This window comes from Thalassophryne amazonica, chromosome 1 (genome assembly GCF_902500255.1).
Source record: "Thalassophryne amazonica chromosome 1, fThaAma1.1, whole genome shotgun sequence".
NCBI classification, from domain to species: domain Eukaryota; kingdom Metazoa; phylum Chordata; class Actinopteri; order Batrachoidiformes; family Batrachoididae; genus Thalassophryne; species Thalassophryne amazonica.
In genome coordinates, this window is record NC_047103.1 from 15955629 (window position 1) to 15974942 (window position 19314).

The 19314-nt window shown below is 38.0% G+C and overlaps 2 protein-coding genes across 3 annotated transcripts in view; one reads left to right on the forward strand and one right to left on the reverse strand.

The window, feature by feature from the left end:
- sh3kbp1 (SH3-domain kinase binding protein 1) overlaps window positions 1-7293 on the reverse strand; it is a 78585-nt gene extending 71292 nt beyond the window's left edge. For both annotated transcript variants that reach the window (XM_034166093.1, XM_034166087.1), the window contains exon 1: window positions 6939-7293. In XM_034166093.1, the coding sequence (XP_034021984.1) occupies window positions 6939-6942 (4 nt within the window). In that variant the 5' untranslated portion in view covers window positions 6943-7293. The remainder of the gene's footprint in view (window positions 1-6938) is intronic.
- An 11343-nt stretch (window positions 7294-18636) lies between these two features.
- The window catches only part of tfr1b (transferrin receptor 1b), an 84028-nt gene continuing 83350 nt past the window's right edge, over window positions 18637-19314 (forward strand). Inside the window, 1 exon segment of the mRNA XM_034166104.1 lies at window positions 18637-18652. The gene's annotated coding sequence lies outside the window, so the exon portion shown is untranslated.

Below are 19314 nucleotides of genomic sequence, written 5' to 3' on the forward strand. Positions count from 1 at the left end.
CTAGCTTTTACATAATATATGAGAAACTTAAATGTTGTTTTGGAGAGACCAGCCACTGATGTCACAGTGTCGCTAAAAAAAAAAGGAATAGAATGAAAGAGAATGTGAATTTTAACCTCTTAAAATAAGTCAAGGTTAGCCATCTTTGAACTTGTCCAAGGTCTGTGTCCCAAGAATGCTCCCTGTGAATTTGAAGACTCTGGCAGTAATAGGATTGGACTTATGCTGAGAACAGATGGACGGTTAAGAATTAACTACAGTTTAGACTCACTTGTGGTTAAAATAAAAACCAGCCTTGCATGTGAATGTCTGCAAAGTTAATGATCGTGGATGAGAGGCCTTGAAAAGATAAGAGTCCGAATATCTGAAAGCCTGCAGACAAAACAAAACTCCTACACAACTGGTCTAGAAACTCTCACACAATCCAAGCCGTGCCGGAGGCTTCGTCTCTGCAGCAGCAGTCAGTTTACTGAAGAGGAAACTAAACGTAGAGAAACAAATCCACGCACAACGCTAATGTTTCAGAGCTGATGATGTCAGAGCAGCTGTGTGACTCCAGAACATCCGTACTGGACCCGAACCCACTGGGAGTCACAGTCCATCCACACCAGCTGGGGATCAGATCCAGCAGCTATGTATTTCTCCCACATTCAAGGCGAATTCCAGTCATTCTCTGATGAACGTTACTCAGAATGTGTTGGCAAAGAATGTCTAATTTGTCCACAACTTCAAATCAGAAAAAGTTGGGACGATATGGAAAATGTTCATTTCAAAATCCCGCAGTGATGCTGAACAATGACACTTTTGTTTCAGTGCACCCAGCACAAACCGAAGATACTTCATGTTTTTTTTTTTCTGATCAACTTCATTTTATCTGTCAAAATTCATCCATTCCTTCATTGTCAGGCCTGTAACACACTCCAAAAAAAGTTGTGACCCTAAAACTTTTACCACTTTTTAATGTTTCCATTCCTTCTCACAACACTTAAAAGATGTTTTGGCATTGAGGACACCAAGCGATGAAGAATTTCAGGTGTTATTTTGTCACACTCTTCCTGCAAGCATTTCTTAAGCATGGGGTCATCACTGGTCAGGTACAGGCAGGTCAGTCCAGCACCCGTACCCTCTTCTTCTGCAGTCATGCCTTTGTAATGTGTGCAGAATGTGGATCTACATTGTCTAGTTGAAAAAATGCATAGATGTCTACAAGGCAGCATATGTTGCTCTAAAACCTCATTGTACTTTTGCACAATAATGCTGCCATCATAGACATGTAAATTTAATTTGCCAAGGGCACTGTCACCATGACAGACCCTTGCTTTTGGACTTGTGGCTGATAACAGTCGAGATGGTCCTTTTCACCTTTGGTCTGGAACACATGGCATCCATTTCTTATGAAAAGATAGATGAAGAATACTGATTCATCTGTCCACAGTACACATTTCCACTGTGCGATGGTCCGACACAGATGCCTCCAAGCCCTGAGAAGTTGAGGCCTACTTCTGGACAAGGTTAACATGAGACTTCTTTTTGGCACAATAAAGTTTTAAGTGGCATTTGCGAATGTAACTATATTGTAGTGCCTAACAAAGGTTTCTGAAGGTAAACCCTTGCCCATATGGTTATATCAGCTATTGATGAATGACGGTTCTTTGTGCAGTGCTATCTGAGGGATCAGAGACCATGCTGTTCAGTTTAGTCTTGCCCTATAACCAGATTCCTCCAGATTTCTTGAATCGTTTAATGAGATTATTCATTGTTGTAGGAGTAATACTGTGACGTAAGCGGTTGAAAATGAGTGAGTGAGTGAGTAAGTGAGTGAGTGAGTAGGAGAAATATGCAAATCCCCATTGTTTTTAAACATTTCAATGATTTTCTCACAAATTGTTGGCAAACTGGAGATCCACTGGCCATATTTGAGCTGCAAAGACTCAGCTTTTCATGGATGATCCTTTTGGATCAAATGATGAAAATAATCACCTGTTTGAAATAACATTATTTTTTTTATCTCATTACTAGCCCCTGCCCCAGCTTTTTTTTTTTTTTTTTTTTTTGGAATGTATTGCCTGAAATGCAGGAATGAATGTGTATTAACAACAACAAAATTTAGACAAAAATGTGAATTATCTTTATTTCATACTGTCTGCAATGAAATAAATTGAAATCAAAGTAAATGTAAGAATCACTGTGGGTTTTTTTTGTTTGTTGTTGTTGTTGTTGTTTGTTAGTTTTTGTTTGTATTTTCCATACTGTTCCTTTTTTATTTGGGGTTGTATTCCTCCTCCCTATACTGACCTTTAATAACTGAAGTTTACAGATTTCACAGTGCATTAATCTGGTTTTTTGATGTAGGAGAAAAATGCAGCAATGAAAGTGAGGCAGGAAAATGAAAGTTCTTTTGCTTTCACTTCTATTTATTAGACAAACTGTGTTTTTGTCACATTTGTATAAACTAAAAAAAGAGAACTGTTTGACCAATTTAAAAAATAAGTGCTCCAGGTTATCTTAATCCAGATTAACATAAAGGAGGATAAAAAACAAAACACATTGTGCACTAGTTCAAGGTGTGGCTAATGGAACAATGCAGATTATTGCATATAAAGAAAATCCAATACGGCGTGATGGACAATCTTAATAAATTTTACATCATATGGCAACCATTCTTAGATCACCTTGTCCAGCCTGGTGATCAAGCCTGTTTATTTACTTGAGGGTTTATTTGTTTATTGCTTGGATATTTTTTTTTATATTCATATGGAAAACCTTCAATAAAAATACTGTTAAACAACAAAACACAAGGCAGAGCAAGCCGCTACACAAACAGTTGGTGTTTGCCGCTTGATGGGCGTTCCCGTGGCGTCAGCCATCTTATGGTATACTTGCCATTAATGTGGACAACATTTTATGATAGCTTATGAAGGACAAGGAAACAGAACCAAAAATTTACTTGATTTCTTTCAATCCAACATCTTTCACAGTGACACTCCTGTATCACCAGTTAGCATGCTAACAATTCAATAAGATGTCTTGTAAATTACTTCAGAGGCATTACCTGGTTACAAAAACAGCATTTTTAGATTTATGTGTTTATTTCTCACTAACTTTGACAAACAGATTAGATTTATACAGAAACACACAGCTGTTTAGGAGCATATTCTGCCATCTTGGATATTTTTGCAAGAACAACCAGCTGACATCATGCTGCCTTTTTACTTGGATTCACAGTCGGTGTGTCGTGTCACTCAGCATTTGCATAAAAGAGATTTCTCATTTATTTTACCCCGCCTAGCTGGCAGCATAGCAACTGCTGTCTTATCGCTGCAAAATGTCCACTCTGATTAAAAATGAATGCCATCACTTTGTCGCTGTCGCTTGTAGCTAATGTGACCGTAGGGTTAACGTAGTGTGTAAAACGTGCATCATCTGCTGCTTCCTGGCTAGTGTTTTATCAGCTGTTTTTTCTTTTTCTCCATTTTAATGTCACTTTAGCGTTAGGGCAGTATGGTGAACAAGCTAATGCGCGTATTACAAGATCCCCCTGCTCAAACTCCATGTAATATGGAGTTTGGGCATCAGAAAGGGCATCTGGGGTAATCCATATTCAGATCCATCTTAGATCTGATGTGGCAATATGCCTAATCCTGATCCTTGGGATCCACAGTACCACATACACATAGTTTTTTGTTTTCTTTTTTTGTGAAACATTTTTACACTTAAAAATATTGAGTAAATTAAAAAGCTGTGAAATCATTTCAGTATACTTGATAATCTTGGTAAATCTAAGTAAAAATATTAAATATATTAGTCCTTTCCAAATATTCTGAATGAAATGTACCAAACACATTATATTTATATAATTATATATTTCAAAAAATATAGTATATTTCAAAAAATATAATTTGTTAAGCAAATGTTAATTTATTTCAATGAAATAAACCCAAATAATAACTGTAAAGTTAAGATAAAATTAACTGTTAAATTTTTAGGCATTTCATTTAGTATATCCAACTCAAACAACCAACTGAATGTGTTTCAGAGATTTTATTAAGCCAGTATAGCTGTTTCTTACTGTGATATATACAAAGCCACTGAATTACTTGTATTTTAACATTTCCAGTTTTGGGTTCCACCCTAAAATTGATGTTCCATGTCAGCTGTGGGACACTGAAAACACTGTATATGCCAGACCTGTATGTGGCGCTGTAACGCTCCAACAAAAAAACAAGAGAACTGAGTGTACTGTAGCAGGTAGCAGAAGCTACAACTTCTCAAGACACTGAGTAAAATAAAGCCTTTTAAGAGAAAAGACGGTCAACGATGATCACCTGAAATAGACTTATTGTGTATTTAAATCGAAGCAGCGTGTTTCTTGTATTTTTAAAAGACACGGCGCTGTGTTGTGCCTCGCAGAGAAGCCTGGGGTACTAAAATAATGGACCGAGCGCTAACCCAATGCTACCGCAAAAAGCTACAGTCCTCACACGACCATAATAACAACCCAAAACCATAACCCCAACCATAACTATAACAAGACTGTGCTACATATGAATGGTATTAACACGGCTATGCGCGAATAGCCACCTCCTAAAACCATTCACACACTGAGTGAATATAAAGTCTTAATCTGACCTGTTACATTGTTTCAGTCGGATTCATCATCACAGCCTGATGAGAAGATATTCCTGTTTTGGAAAACGACATCTGGGAAATATTTTAATTCCTTATTATGGAAATTACTGAAGAATGCAGCATTTTAAAAGAAGTCCCTCGGTGTTTGTCTAGCTCCGAGTGTGTTTCTCAGCCTGAACCAGAGAACTACAAGACTTTGTCCCATCAAGAAGAAAAAAAATGTTATTTTAAAAGTTGAGATATATTCCTGCCAGTGTTCAGCCATCTGACGTATCTTCAGTGTTGTGCTCCTGATAAAAATAAATCCCATTTGATCCACCAGGAGGAAAAAAGCATAATATTGACCCAAATAAATGCAGTCTGCTCCATGTGTGTTTCTCAGTGTGAAACACGAGAAACAGTGCTTTGTCCCGCCAGCAACAACCAAAATTAACAAAAGGTATAAGTGAACCTCTCCGAATCTTCTTCTTGTCCTGCTATCAAGTGTGTTGCCTGTTTGCAAACTGACATGGTGCATTACCGCCACCAGCTGTTTGGTTGTAGAGCATTACTGGAGTCTGACGTTCTCACTGGGTCCTTGTAAACAGAAACCATTTCAAGAATGAAATAAGTAACAGTATTAACCGGTTACCATTATTTTAAATAAATCGTTCCATTCTGGAACATAAAAAATATAAAGTTTCTGGTTGTGTTTTCATTCCTAGCAAAATACCAAATGTTTCTGGTTTTTATTTTTTCCACCACAAACCGATTCAAAGTCTTGGTGGTGACCCTGAATTTAAAAAAGGAGGAAACTGAAAGAACTCGGGGCCCGTCCATTTGGAGATGAGTTTGGGCGTATCCACAAAAGTTCTGTCTCATATTAACTCTTTGTCCACATGAAACCGACAATTTGGGATCCAGAAAATGCAACTTTTTTTGAAAATGGGCCCAGGCATGGATAAATCTCAAAATGCCGCCTTTGCGGATTTGTGTGTACAACCAATACACAACTTTCATGAAACAATGATGTCATCTTCTTCTGTGTTTGTACACAGTGCGCCAATGTCTTCTAATGCGTTTTTTGAGTGACAGTATTACAGTGCCACATACAGGCCAGGTATATATATTACAGCATTTTCATTCATTTTCAGTGGTTTTGTGTGTACGTGTGACGGGGCCAACAGGAGTAGCTGTGCAGTTGAAGTCAGTAAACCTCAATCCCCGACGCCAAAAGATGCTCCAGCTACAAATGCTAGACCCCGTGGGTTTTAGCCTCGTGGTCTGAGTACCTGCCGCCCGTCTGGGAGATCATGATTTTGTTCCCTGAGGGGGGAAACCCAGTGCAGAGGTTAAATATGCTGGTATTCCTTGAAACTGTCCTGTGTTTATGGAACACTTTTTGAAAATGACAAAAGTTCCGTTTCCATGTTGGACAAGGCATTAGTTACATGGATTTGGAGTTCCTGACCTGAACAATCTGGTGCTTTCCAGCCTCTCATAAGGAGCGACCACTTAATGAGTGAAGTTGAGTGGTGAGCGTTTTGAATGTCGCCAAACACTCGCACACCCTGACGAGTGTTTGGCAACCGGTGTGGCAGATCTTGATGAGTTGGGTGACGAGCGCAGCACGTGCCTCTAAACGTCTCAAACACGCCTTCTGCGTGACCGGGACTTTAAACATCAATCGCTACCATCCACAACTTTTACCTTACACATCCACTTCCAGCTCCTCTATCAATATTCTCTATGCTGCCACCATCTGGTGATTATGTGGAATTACACCTGAAACATCACTTGGCATCTTTTGCAGTCCAACTGTTTTGCTCTGTGAAATATGAATCAGATGTGATTTGACTTGTTGGAGTGCAAAATCCAAACAAACAATCTGCAAATACAACTAGTTTTATCTGCAGGCCTGATTAACAAAACGCAATTAATTTGAGCAGAACGTGCACTGCTGGTGAATGAATGTCACAGTCAGGCCTCCAGAGAGAGAGAGAGAGAGATGGTGTGGAACACAATGGGCAAACAGACAATGTAAACGTGTCAACATCTGCAACTCATCAGTGTGACCGGCCGCCTTCCTGCTCCTCTTCCTCCTCCTGCTGCCATCCCACGCAGCGCTTTCTAACAACGAAAACGCGTCGGAAACGTGCAGGAGTCGTGGCGTGAAGCGTCAAAGCTGGAGGAGGTGAGTGTGGAGCAGGAGGCGGGGGGAGGAAGGAGCAGAGCCAAGCGCGCATCTGGAGCCAGATGTGCACAGCCGCCGTTATTTTAGGGAGAAAAAAAAACAACAAGGGAGAAGAAGGCATCTGATTGCATCTCACCCATTTATGTGTATTTCTGTTCTCCTGCAGGCTGGTCGCTGTCGGGGCAGGCGGAGACCCGGTGCTGGTTTCAGGTAGAGGGGCTTCGAGCTCCAGCCTCCCGCTCGGACTGGATCCGCTACAGGAGGGTACAAACAGGAGGAGCGTCACATGAGACCATATTGTTCCTCTTTTTCACAGCAAAGCGGAAAAGAGCTGATCAAACCCACCTCTCTCTCTCTCTCTCTCTCTCTCTCTCTCTCTCTCTCTCTCTCTCTCTCTCTCTCTCTCTCTCTCTCTCTCGCGCGCGCGCTGCCTTCAGGTGCTCTGCGTAATATCCGCTTTCTTCACTTTCACACAAATACAATCATTTAAAACATGTAACTATTCCTGAAAAACGTTCAGATGGGTTTTTATGATTAGAACTGATTTTTGTTTTCATGAAGTTATTTTTTAATGAAATTTCCTGGTAACGATGTGTTGTTCTGGATTTATTTTATTTATTTATTTTTTGTTATAGACTTTACTAATTGATTTTTAAAAAATTAAACTAATGCTTTGTAGGCATTTTATTTTGTTATTGTTGTATGAAATCAAAATGAAATAAGTAAAAAAAGTCAACACTTTAAAATTGTGATCTTTGACCTCAAAGTGAAAACAAATTACATGCTCTAAATGTAATTTAAAAATTCTTCTCCCTCTTTCGGCTGTTCCCGTTAGGGGGCGCCACAGCAGATCAATTGTTTCCATCTCACCCTGTCCTCTGTATCTTCCTCTGTCACACCAACCACCTGCATGTCCTCTCTCAGCACATCCATAAACCTCCTCTTTGGTCTCCCTCTTCTCCTCCTGCCTGGTGGCTCCATCCTCAGCATCCTTCTTCCTATATAACCTAGGTCCCTCCTCTGCACATGTCCAAACCATCTCAGTCTCACCTCCCTGATTTTGTCTCAAAACCATCCCACCTGAGCTGTCCCTCTGATATGTTCATTCTTAATCCTGTTCAGCTCTGCCTCCTGTCTTTTTGTTAGTGCCACCGTCTCTAAACCATACAACATAGCTGGTCTCACTACTGTCTTGTAGACTTTCTCCTTCACTCTTGCAGATATTCTTCGGTCACAAATCACTCCTGCCACCTTTCTCCATCCACGTCACCCTGTCTGCACTCTCTTCATCACCTTTCTACCACACTCTCCATTACTTTGGACAGCTGACTCTAAGTATTTAAGCTCATATACTTTCACCATTTCTACTCCTTGTAACTGCACTATTCCACTGGGCTCCCTCTCATTCACACAAACGGACTCAGTCTTGCTTCTACTGACTTTCATTCCCCTGCTCTCCAGAGCATATCTCCACCTCTCCAGACTAGACTCAACTCTACTCTCACGACAGATCACAATGTCATCTGCAAACATCATAGTCCATGGGGACTCCTGTCTGATCTCATCCGTCAACCTGTCTATCACCATTGCAAACAAGAAAGGACCCAGAGCTGATCCTTGGTGTAATCCCACCTCCACCTTGAATGAGTCTGTCATTCCCACTGTGCATCTGTCTGCTGTCACACTATCCGTGTACATGTCTTGCACTATACTCACATACTTTTCCGCCACTCCAGACTTCCTCATACAACTCTTCTCTTGCCACTCTCATTAGCCTTCTCTAAATCCACAAACACACAATGTAACTCCTTCTGGCCTTCCCTATACTTCTCCATCAGTATTCTCAGAGCAAACATTGCATCAGTAGTGCTCTTTCTTGGCATGAAACCACATTGCTGCTCACAGATTTTCACCTGTTTTCTAAGTCTAACTTCTACTACTCTTTCCCATAACTTCATGCTGTGGCTGTTTAACTTTATGCCTCTGTAGTTACTACAGCTCTGCACATCACCCTTGTTCTTAAAAATGGAAACCAGCATACTTCGTTTCCACTCCTCAGGCGTCCTTTCACTTACCAAGATTTTATTAAACAATCTGGTTAGAAACTCCAATGCCATCTCTCCAAGACATTTCCATCCCTCCATTGGAATGTCATCTGGACCAAGTGCCTTTCCAGTCTTCATCCTCTTTATAGCTGCCCTCATTTCTTCCTTACTTATCTATTGTACTTCCTGATTTACTCGCTCCACATTATCCAGCATTTTCTCTCTCTCATTTTCATTATTCATCAGCTCCTCAAAATATTCCTTCCACCTTCTCAACACACTCTCCTCACTTGTCAGCACATCTGCATCTTTTACCACCATAACCTGCTGCACATCCTTTCTGCTCCGTCCATTTGTCTTGCCAATTGGTACAAGTTCTTTTCTCCTTCCTTACTATTCAACTTCTTGCACAGCTCACAATATGCCTTTTCCACTTTTTTGCCTTTTGGCTTTTGCCACTTCTCTTTTCGGCTTATGCCGCATTTCCTTGTACTCCTGTCTACTTTCTTAATCTAGCCGACTATCCCAATTCTTTTTCATCTACCTCTTTCTCCTTATATTTTCCTGGACATCTTTGTTCCACCATCAGGTCTCCTTTTCTTCATTCCACAGTCCAGATGTCACACCCAGTACCTTCCTAGCTGTCTCTGTCACCACATTTTCAATAGTTTTCCAGTTGTACAAAATTTCTTCCCCTTCATCCAGTGCTTCTCTCACCTGCTCACTGAATTTCACACAACAGTTTTGCTCCTTCAACTTCCACCATCTGATCTGTGGGGCATATGCACTGATGATATTCATCATCAGCCCTTCAATTTCCAACTTCAAACTCATCACCCTGTCAGACACTCACTTAGCCTTTCAACACACTCTTAACATGCTCCTCCTTCAAAATGATCCCAACACCATTTAATTTAAAAATATAATTTAAAAAAGGATTGTAGAACTGACCTCCTCTTATTAAAAAGCTTAATCATTACTTTCACAGCTGTAAAAAAAAAAAAAAAAATCCAGGCTTCAGTTTGCTATACACTGTAAACCCGAATGTTAAAATTAATTAATTAAAAGGATTAAGTAGTGTAAATTAAAAATTGTAAGAAAATATTCTACTTAGTAAAATATTTCAATTTTGTGTAACATGGTCTTGCTTTTTTTTATTAAATTAAACTCAGAATTTTTTATTGCATTGAACTAATTGTATAGTAAGTAAGCAAAACTTCAAAGGACAACTTAAGTACAACTTAAAAGAATTAAGTAATTATATATGGAAATATTTGAGTTGACTTAAGCAACACTTTAGCAGCAGTGGTGACCAAGCGGTTATTGCTCTTGATTTCTGTGTATTAGGTTCCCTGTTCAAACCCCACCGTTTCCATATTTCTCCATGCAATGTGGAGTTGCGTCAGGAAGGGCATCCGGCGTAAAACTTGTGCAAGATCCACCTCAGGTCTGCTGTGGCGACCCTGAGTGTAAAACAAGGGCACAGCCAAAGGAGCTTACTTTTACTTAATGAACACTTTAATTTAGTTGTAATCATGAGGTACAAGTAGCATGTAATCAAAACTTTTAAGTTTTGGGACCAATTGAATTTTAAGTTTATGAACTCAAACATTTTTGTGGCAATTGATTGCCGCAATATTTTTCAGTTATGCTAAATTGTTCGGGTTTACAGTGTAGAGGTCACGTGGGAGACTTTTCTTTGACATAGTTATTTTTTCCTCTTTGAGAGTAAAAGAATGAGGAAGCTCCAGTTTTTACATTCTGATTTGATATGAAACAGACAAAGAACAATCAAATTATGTAAAAGCCCATGTCAGCGAATACACTTAAAGACAGTTAATCCATCAAATATATATATATATAGAGAGAGAGAGAGAGAGAGAGAGAGAGAGAGAGAGAGAGAGAGAGAGAGAGAGAGACAGAGAGAGACAGAGAGAGAGAGAGGAAAAAGTTAGTTCTTTCAGCTTATCCCTTTTCACTTGGGGTCATCATGGCAGATCCGATCTGCATGCCATGTGAAATAAGATTCTGTAGTTGTGGAACAGCTTTCATGCAAAAAATAAAATAAAATAAAATAAAACAAATAAATAAAAATGCAGCTCAATTGATGTGCAGCAATTTACCTTTGCAACAATTAAAAAGAAAACGAAAACTCATTTTCTAATTTTAGAAAGCAGTGAAAAAATTAAACATGTGCAATCACTAATAATAGAATATTAAATAAAATAAATAAGATAATAACAATAAAATAATCAGTGGAGTAGTTATTTGAAGTTTTCTTTGAAAGTACAGGTGTAAATTACACAGATCAAAATCAGACAGATGTGATTTAAACATATTGTAGACAAAGTAAAAGCTTTTGTTGAAGTGACAAATTGTATTTGGGGTGGAGTTTCTCTGCAGAAGAGAAGTTATTTCAGTATAATGCACAAAGGCGACACCAGCTGGATAAAGCTGGTGTCACTGGTATGCATTTTATTGCTTGCTGTAACAACAACGATGATCATCCATCCATCCATTTTCTATACTCGCTTACTCCTATTAAGGGTCACAGACGGCTGGAGCCAATATGATGATGTTGATGATGATGATAATAATAATGATGATAATAATAATAATAATGTCACATGATGAAGACCTTGGAGAAGATTATTCTCACCAACCTCAGACACCTGGGCCTGCATCCACGAAGCACCCTAAGGCTAAAAGTAGATCTTAGTAACGTTATTCTAAGAAAAATCTTTGAATTCCTTGAATTCTTTCACATTTCTTAGAATTTTCCCTTGGTAAGATAAAAGTTTTTTATAAAGCACCTTAGGCCTTAAGAGAGCCTCTAAGGTGCCAAACTGTTAAGAGCGGGGAGAAGGACTGTTAAGAAGCCTAAGAGTGTCTTAAGCAGAGAGGATGGTGGAAAAGACAGAGAGGAAGCAGAGATATGCTCTGTATGTTGAATGACAGTGATTCAGTAACACGCTACCGGCTTGATGGTGCAGGGATAATGTTTGTGGTTGACCTCATCAGGAATGAGCTCACTTTTCCCACACAGTGTATTAACGTAATAACACCTGTTCATCACAACATTGCAATACCTGGCTACTGGAAAAATTTTAATTGCATGTAAATACATATTTGTATATATATATATATATTCTTATCTAATATTTGTACATAGTGATTTTAATTGCATTGTCCTGTAGGATTTTATACTTATAATTATTTATACCTTTTGGTTTTTTTCTACTTTATCTGTTTGCGCTGACACAGGAGAAGCTCTCTTCGATGTCATTGTACATTTTGTATAATGACTATAAAGGGCATTCTATTTTATTCTAAACTCTGTAACATTCATACAAATATTAATTTCAAAGTAAGCGAAGTCAGCAGCTTTAGCTTAAACTCACCTGTTTGAGAAGAACTTCGCTTGTGTGCTGCAATCTCTGCTCTCGCTTTGGATTACAGCACGTACCAGCGTTTCTCACACTCATTGCTTGTGTGCAGTAAACATAACAATAAACTAGTCAATATAAGGGTGATTCTTAGACTACGGGCACTTATTATGTCCTTTGATCATATTGTATGAAAAACAGAAAAAAGGGGAAATTTCACACTTTTATAGTTATTTTTACAATGAAAGTGTGTTAAGAAATTTGTTCTAGTAGTCTCTGATGACTTTTTTACCTTTTTTCAGCATCATTATATGCAAATATTGCCGTTTTGTGCTTGTCCCACACCCAGACTTTTGATCTTCAATGATAAAAATGAATGGTAAAGAAATGTTTTTTTCTAATGTTTTAAAATATCTCTGAATAAAATATCAGTAAAATAATCAAAACATAATTGGGGTATTCAATGTCATACAACTGTTGTGATTTTTTTAAACAAAATGTAGTTGTCCCACACTATTGCCGTAATTTCCACCACAACACTGTAATGTCCCTTTAAACAGTTTGTATGAAAGATTGTTTGGGTAGTTTCTATGGAGATAAACAGTGACATCAGAGCACATGTATATAGCGCCAAATCACAACAAACAGTTGCCCCAAGGCGCTTTATATTGTAAGGCAATGGTGTGGTGGAAATTACATTTACAAGGCCAATAGTGCCCGTAGTTAAAGAATCACCCATAACTAGCGTGTTGTCTGCGGGGATCCACGGGCTCTAGAATGAGTTGTTTTTATAAAATAGGTAGCTGACATGTTTCACAGGTGGTAATAAATTGTGCAAAGTTTCTATAATGAGTTGGAATGCTGTATGAGTCCAGAATGTTTTTAGAACCTTAGACCTTAACAGTTTTTAAAAGAACTCGAACCTTTTTCCTGTTAATTATGTAATAAGCTTTATGTTAATTTACTGTCTTAATGTATTTATAAATTGTTTAGGTTCTTGTTATCACACTATTAATATTATCATTATTCTTATTATTGTTATCAGTATTATTAATATTGTTATTTTATTTTATTATTACTTCTATTTTGTCATTTGATTTTTAAATGGACCACAATGGAAATAAGTGTTTTCACTTCCCTTGTTTCATGCATGTATTTTTAATGTATTTACAATTATATTATGTACTTACCATATAAACTCACGCACACATGCATGCACACATGTAGACACACTTTTGATACATAGATCATGGGCATTTGAACGAGGTACATTCAAACATTTTCAAGTTGTATAACAATTCATTTAATTATGCTGAGTTTCGGAATCATGACATTGAATTATTTTCACAATTACGGTTGATTTCATGGTCCATTCATAACTAGGAGGGCAAAGCGCATTTGTTTTTTATTTCTCCTTCCATTTTTGTGGCAACCAATCACAGCTCTTAGAGGACTACGTCATATAGCAAGGGATGACGCAGCCATCATTTGACGTGTGTCTGAGGGGAACTATCTGAATAACAGGGAGGTCATCACTAACTTTGCGGTCTGATGTGAACGGAACCACCTGTGCATTAACGCCAGCAAGACAAAGGAGGTGGTGATTGACTTCAGACTGTGCCAACATCCAGGGCTTGGACATAGAGAAAACCTTTTATGACTCAATTATGGACAACCCCTCTCACCCCCTACACGAGACTGTGGGGAGCCTTAAGCAGCTCCTTCAGTAACAGGCTGCTGACACCCTCGGTGCAAAACAGAAAACCTCCACAGGTCATTTTTTCCAACTGCAGACAGACTGTATAATATCTCAAAATGTTTTTAGCACCATAATCATTTACTGATTTTGCACTATTAACTATATCTACTGTCACCTTTTGTGCTTTATTACATGCATATCTGTGCAGTTTATCCTGTGCATTAATTTTACCATATCTATACATACTTATACTCACTTATATTCTTTTTTTAACGTAATCTGTTCACATCACTATTTATGCACTCACCAGCAAACATTGCAATATACTTTAATCACCTTTCTTTAATGTAAATTTTTTTTTGTCTTTACGACTGTACAACTCTTGCTGCTGCAACAAGTGATTTTCCCAGCTGTGGGGGATCAATAAAGTTTATCTTATCTTATCTTATCTTAATAATGCAATTTATATTTGAACAGTGTACTAATTGGCCAGCTCAGTCTGATTGTGTAAATATGTTCAAAATAAAGATTATGATTGTAAAATATTGTTATGTTAATCTTTATGCATTTTGTGAGTATTTTATTCTTGTATCCTAAAAATGAATGAATAAATAAAACCATACATTAACCTTTCATGAACAGACTTAATCCACTTTTAGTTCTTTCTGGTGAATTTTCTTTCTTTCATTAATTCATGTTTCATTCCTTCAAAATCCTTTAAAAGACCATCAAATTTAGTTATAATTGCAATAAATTGCAATTGTTTCTAAGATGCTGTGAAGAACTTTGAACTGCATTTCTTGTAAGTACTTTTATTGTTTTCATTTTAGTTTACAGCTCATTGTTATAACTTTAATTAGATGTTATATTTTCATTGTTAAAGTCGTTGTGTGTCAGCTGCGTGTGTAAATTCATTGTGTGACAGCATCCTGAGCAAAATAAATCAGATTGTAATATTTCTTATAGTACATGAACGCATCATTTGGCAACGTGTTTGATACGGTTAGATGGCGCATACTGGTGGGCGTGGTCATCCAGCATGTGGCGTCCGTGACCTTGTCAGCGATGTGTTAGAAGGAAAACGGAAAAAAGGCAAAGAAAGAACAGGTTTTGTCCACATTTCTTCATTTGGTCCGTTTTTTGTTAGAACGTAGAAACAACTGATCACGTGATGCCCCGGTGTTCTATTATTTAGAGACAAAGTTTGGTTGAGGTCTTGTGGTTTGTGCAACATTATTAAAAGAAACTCAGAAAAGAAGAGTTTTCAAGTGTTATTTCAGTATTTTAGGTCTACAAAGATGAGAGAATGTTTTATTTTCTTTCCTGAAGCCGAATGCTGAGTGTTTGTCTTCACTCCACACTGATGGTGGCGCTAATGTATCAAAGTTTTACTTGAGGATCAAGAATTACAGCCTTATTGCAGGGGCAGATCTAGAAGGTGGGACCGAGGGGCCTGCACACCTAACCATTTTCCTCCACCACGTCCACCAGGACGCATGATGCTGTAACTGCAGTAACTTTTTGGACTCAGCTGTCAGAATTGTGTCTGTTTGAAAGTGTTGAACTTGTAGAGAGATTAATTTATCTTCATTTATGCTTTTGGATTCTCAGTTTTTAGACTGAGAGACTCCTGAGAAGATGTTCTGGAGTCATGAGGCCACTTGACACAGGTGTTTGGAGATGCTGATGCCTTTCTACCTTTCTGCTGTTAATGTACAGACTTGAACTCAAACCAGTGACCGAAGACACTGACATGTCTTTTGTGCTGGTCTCTTTAGAGGATACCACTGGAGTGACTTTGTTCAAATGAACAGTTGCCGAGTGTCAACAAAGACATTTTGTCATTGACATTTGACTTTGCAGTTAATTTAACTTTAATGTATTGTGATACATTGGAATTCAGCTCTTTTTGGCGTGGATCAGAAACTTTTTGTTGCATTTTATTTTGGAATTCACTTTGTAGTTGGGAAGTGTTACATAAATATTAAATGATTATTAACTGAGAGCGAGGTCTGTACGGGAAAATATCAGACCGAGGTGTTGACAGTATGGACTGAGCACAGCGAGGTCCGTGCAAAAAAACACAGGGGTCTGATATTCCTGTATAGACCGAGCAAGCAAGGTTAATAATTTGTTTGTTATATGGCTGTTCGGAGCTGTGTTTTCATCTTGTTGGTCTTCATTTTGCATATGCACGACGACATCATTTGCTGTTAATTCCTCCAGTTCAAACTCGTCAGTGAAATGAAATTTGCTCCGAGAATGGTCGTCTTTGTCGCTCATAATTTCTTTGTTCGTTTTTTGTTTTGTTTTATTTTGTGCTGTGAAAATTGTAAACAAAGTTGCAAATGTGATACGCAATCAGGACTGATTGTCATGTAACGGTCTGATATGGGAAAATATCAGACCGGAAATCAGCGTAGAGTACTGGCGATATAATAAGTATACCTTATCACAAGGACGAAGGCTCATACAGTACATTGGGGCATGACGCAGGGTGCAATTCATAAACAGACATGTAATAAGATATTTATCATATATTACAACAAAAATAAAGAACAAGAATCATATAATTATCGTCAACTCCATTTGTCAAGTTCCACTCAGCCATTCAGTAAACAAGTTCTCACCATTCTCCGTTTTCCTAGTGGTGTTCTTGTTCTTATGTCTCTCGACAAAGTCCTGAGTGTCTCACAACCTCAGTATGAGACTCAAGTTGTAGAATTCTCCCAGCTAGGGAAGCTAAATCTCTCTCACCTTGAACAGACATCTTGGTTGAATGAAATGATCTAGATCCTGTATCAGGATCCTGCACTTGTCACCAGGGTAACACAAAATGGGGGAGTGTCATTAGTGGGGCTGAGAATTGGGGGCTCCTGATTGGATGAAAAGTGGGGTGATACAAAGCCTGGTATTTTCAATGTCTTTTTTTTTGTATCGCCCTGTTTTAAGATTTGTATCGCCCTGATTTTACTGCCACAGTTTCCAGGGCAGTGAAATTGATAGGACAAGTGTATGATTTATCTGCCCTATTTTTTTTCTTGTATCTCATGAGGGCTGGTTTTTGAATATAGGGATGATTTTTGTTGTAATATGTGATAAATGTATTTTTTTATCCATTTGTTCATTTGCTATGAGATCACAGGGGGGCTGGATCCCATCCCAGATGGGAATTAAACCCATGGCTTTCTTGCTGTGAGGTAACAGTGCTAACCACTAATCCACTGTGCTGCATTAATATTATTAATATTATAGTCAAACTTTTATTTGTGTTATTATAAAATTTAAATAAATTGCAAGATTAAATTATATTTTTGACAACCTGTCCCTCAGTAACATGTCAGCATTCACCTTCATTCATGTTAACACAATTTGGTCCTGTCATTTCTGGGTGATTCTTTAACTACGGGCACTATTGGCCTTGTAATTTCCACCACACCATTGCCTTACAATATAAAGCGCCTTGGGGCAACTGTTTGTTGTGATTTGGCGCTATATACATGTGCTCTGATGTCACTGTTTATCTCCATAGAAACTACCCAAACAATCTTTCATACAAACTGTTTAAAGGGACATTACAGTGTTGTGGTGGAAATTACGGCTATAGTGTGGGACAACTACATTTTGTTTAAAAAAATCACAACAGTTGTATGACATTGAATACCCCAATTATGTTTTGATTATTTTACTTTACCATTCATTTTTATCATTGAAGATGAAAAGTCTGGGTGTGGGACAAGCACAAAACAGCAATACTTTTTATAATGATGCTGAAAAAAGGTGAAAAAGTCATCATAGACTACTAGAACACAAATTTCTTAACACACTTTCATTGTAAAGATTACTATAAAAGTGTGAAATTCTTTTTTTCTTTTTTTCATACAATATGATCAAAGGACATAATAAGTGCCCGTAGTCTAAGAATCACCCTTATATATATATATATATATATATATATATATATATATTTATTTCATTTATATAGCGCCAAATCACAACAAAAGCTTCCTCAAGGCGCTTCACACAAGTAAGGTCTCACCTTAATGTGCTTTTACAACACATTTAAAGATCCGTAACAACAAATCCCTTTTGTTCAGAAGTTTATTTCAACAAATACAATAACAAACAGTAAGCGAACAAAAGACAAGGCCACAATAACATTCACAGTATTATCAATTATAAATAGAAAAAGCTAGAAAAGTAACAACAAATACCTGAAACGTTCCTGCTTGTTTTGCTTTGAAAGCAGCCTGCTGTTCCTCCGGTGCAGTTGGTGGCGCTAATGTACCAACGTGTTTGAAGGCAACATTATATTTGACAGGTGAGGTAGAAACGGATAAATGTGAGGTTTGTGTAGTTGCAGAGAATGTTAAATTTATTTTGCAGAGGAATGTATTATAGTCTAGGTAGGGGATGAAATTTGCAGGGTATTTTATGAAAGTGTGATAGTGTTAAAGAGTGTAGTAACGCTGTTATGGGTTAGCTTAAGAGCACAGGGTTAATACATAAATTATTTTTTTCCCTCCTCTTAGTCTGTAACCACACCCTGAGGATGCACACTCCGGTACAGTAGGTGGCGGTATGCACCTATTAAGTTGGTTGCGACCCTCCGTTAGTTAAAGGAAGAAGAAGACGTCTGCCGGAAGAGTGAAAAAAGGACAAGTACAGGACACATCGTGGAGCGCGAAGTGCACTTCTGATTTAAGGCTGCTTTGTTAAGGTAAGACTTTAATCCTGTTAGGAAGACTGTTAATAAATACCTTGGTAGTACGTATGTCATATAATATTATTGATTTCAAATGCTCTAGACTCATGGTAATAATACATTGTTGCATTTGAAGTCAATGGTATTATATGACATACGTATTAAGGTATTTATTAACAACTCGTTACAGTTGCTTGTTATTAAACCCACATGCAGCCGTTTAATGGCTGTTATTGAGCGTCGTTTTTTTTTTTTTTTTTGAATACATTAAAACGTAATTTCTTTCGGCTTCTGCTTTTGTTTTCGGGTTGCTGCCGCAGATCTGATAATATGATTTTGTGTATCTGCACGTTTATTTGGCACATGTTTTCCGCCGGATCCCCTTCTTGGCACCACATGTGGCGAACTAAAGGAAGTGTAGTTCTGGAAGCCTCTTTGCGCTTCCAGAAAAGGAAGCGCAAAGAGGCTTCACTGCCACCTAGCGGTCGGCCCTCTGCTTCATCTGCAACCGTCTTTTATTACAAAACCCGAATAAATCTGTTACGTGTGTGTGTGTGTATATATATGTGTGTATGTGTGTGTGTGTGTGTATGTATATATATGTATATATATATACACACACGAGGTCTGTGATAAAAGTAACGGACCTTATTATTTTTTTCAAAGACCATATGGAT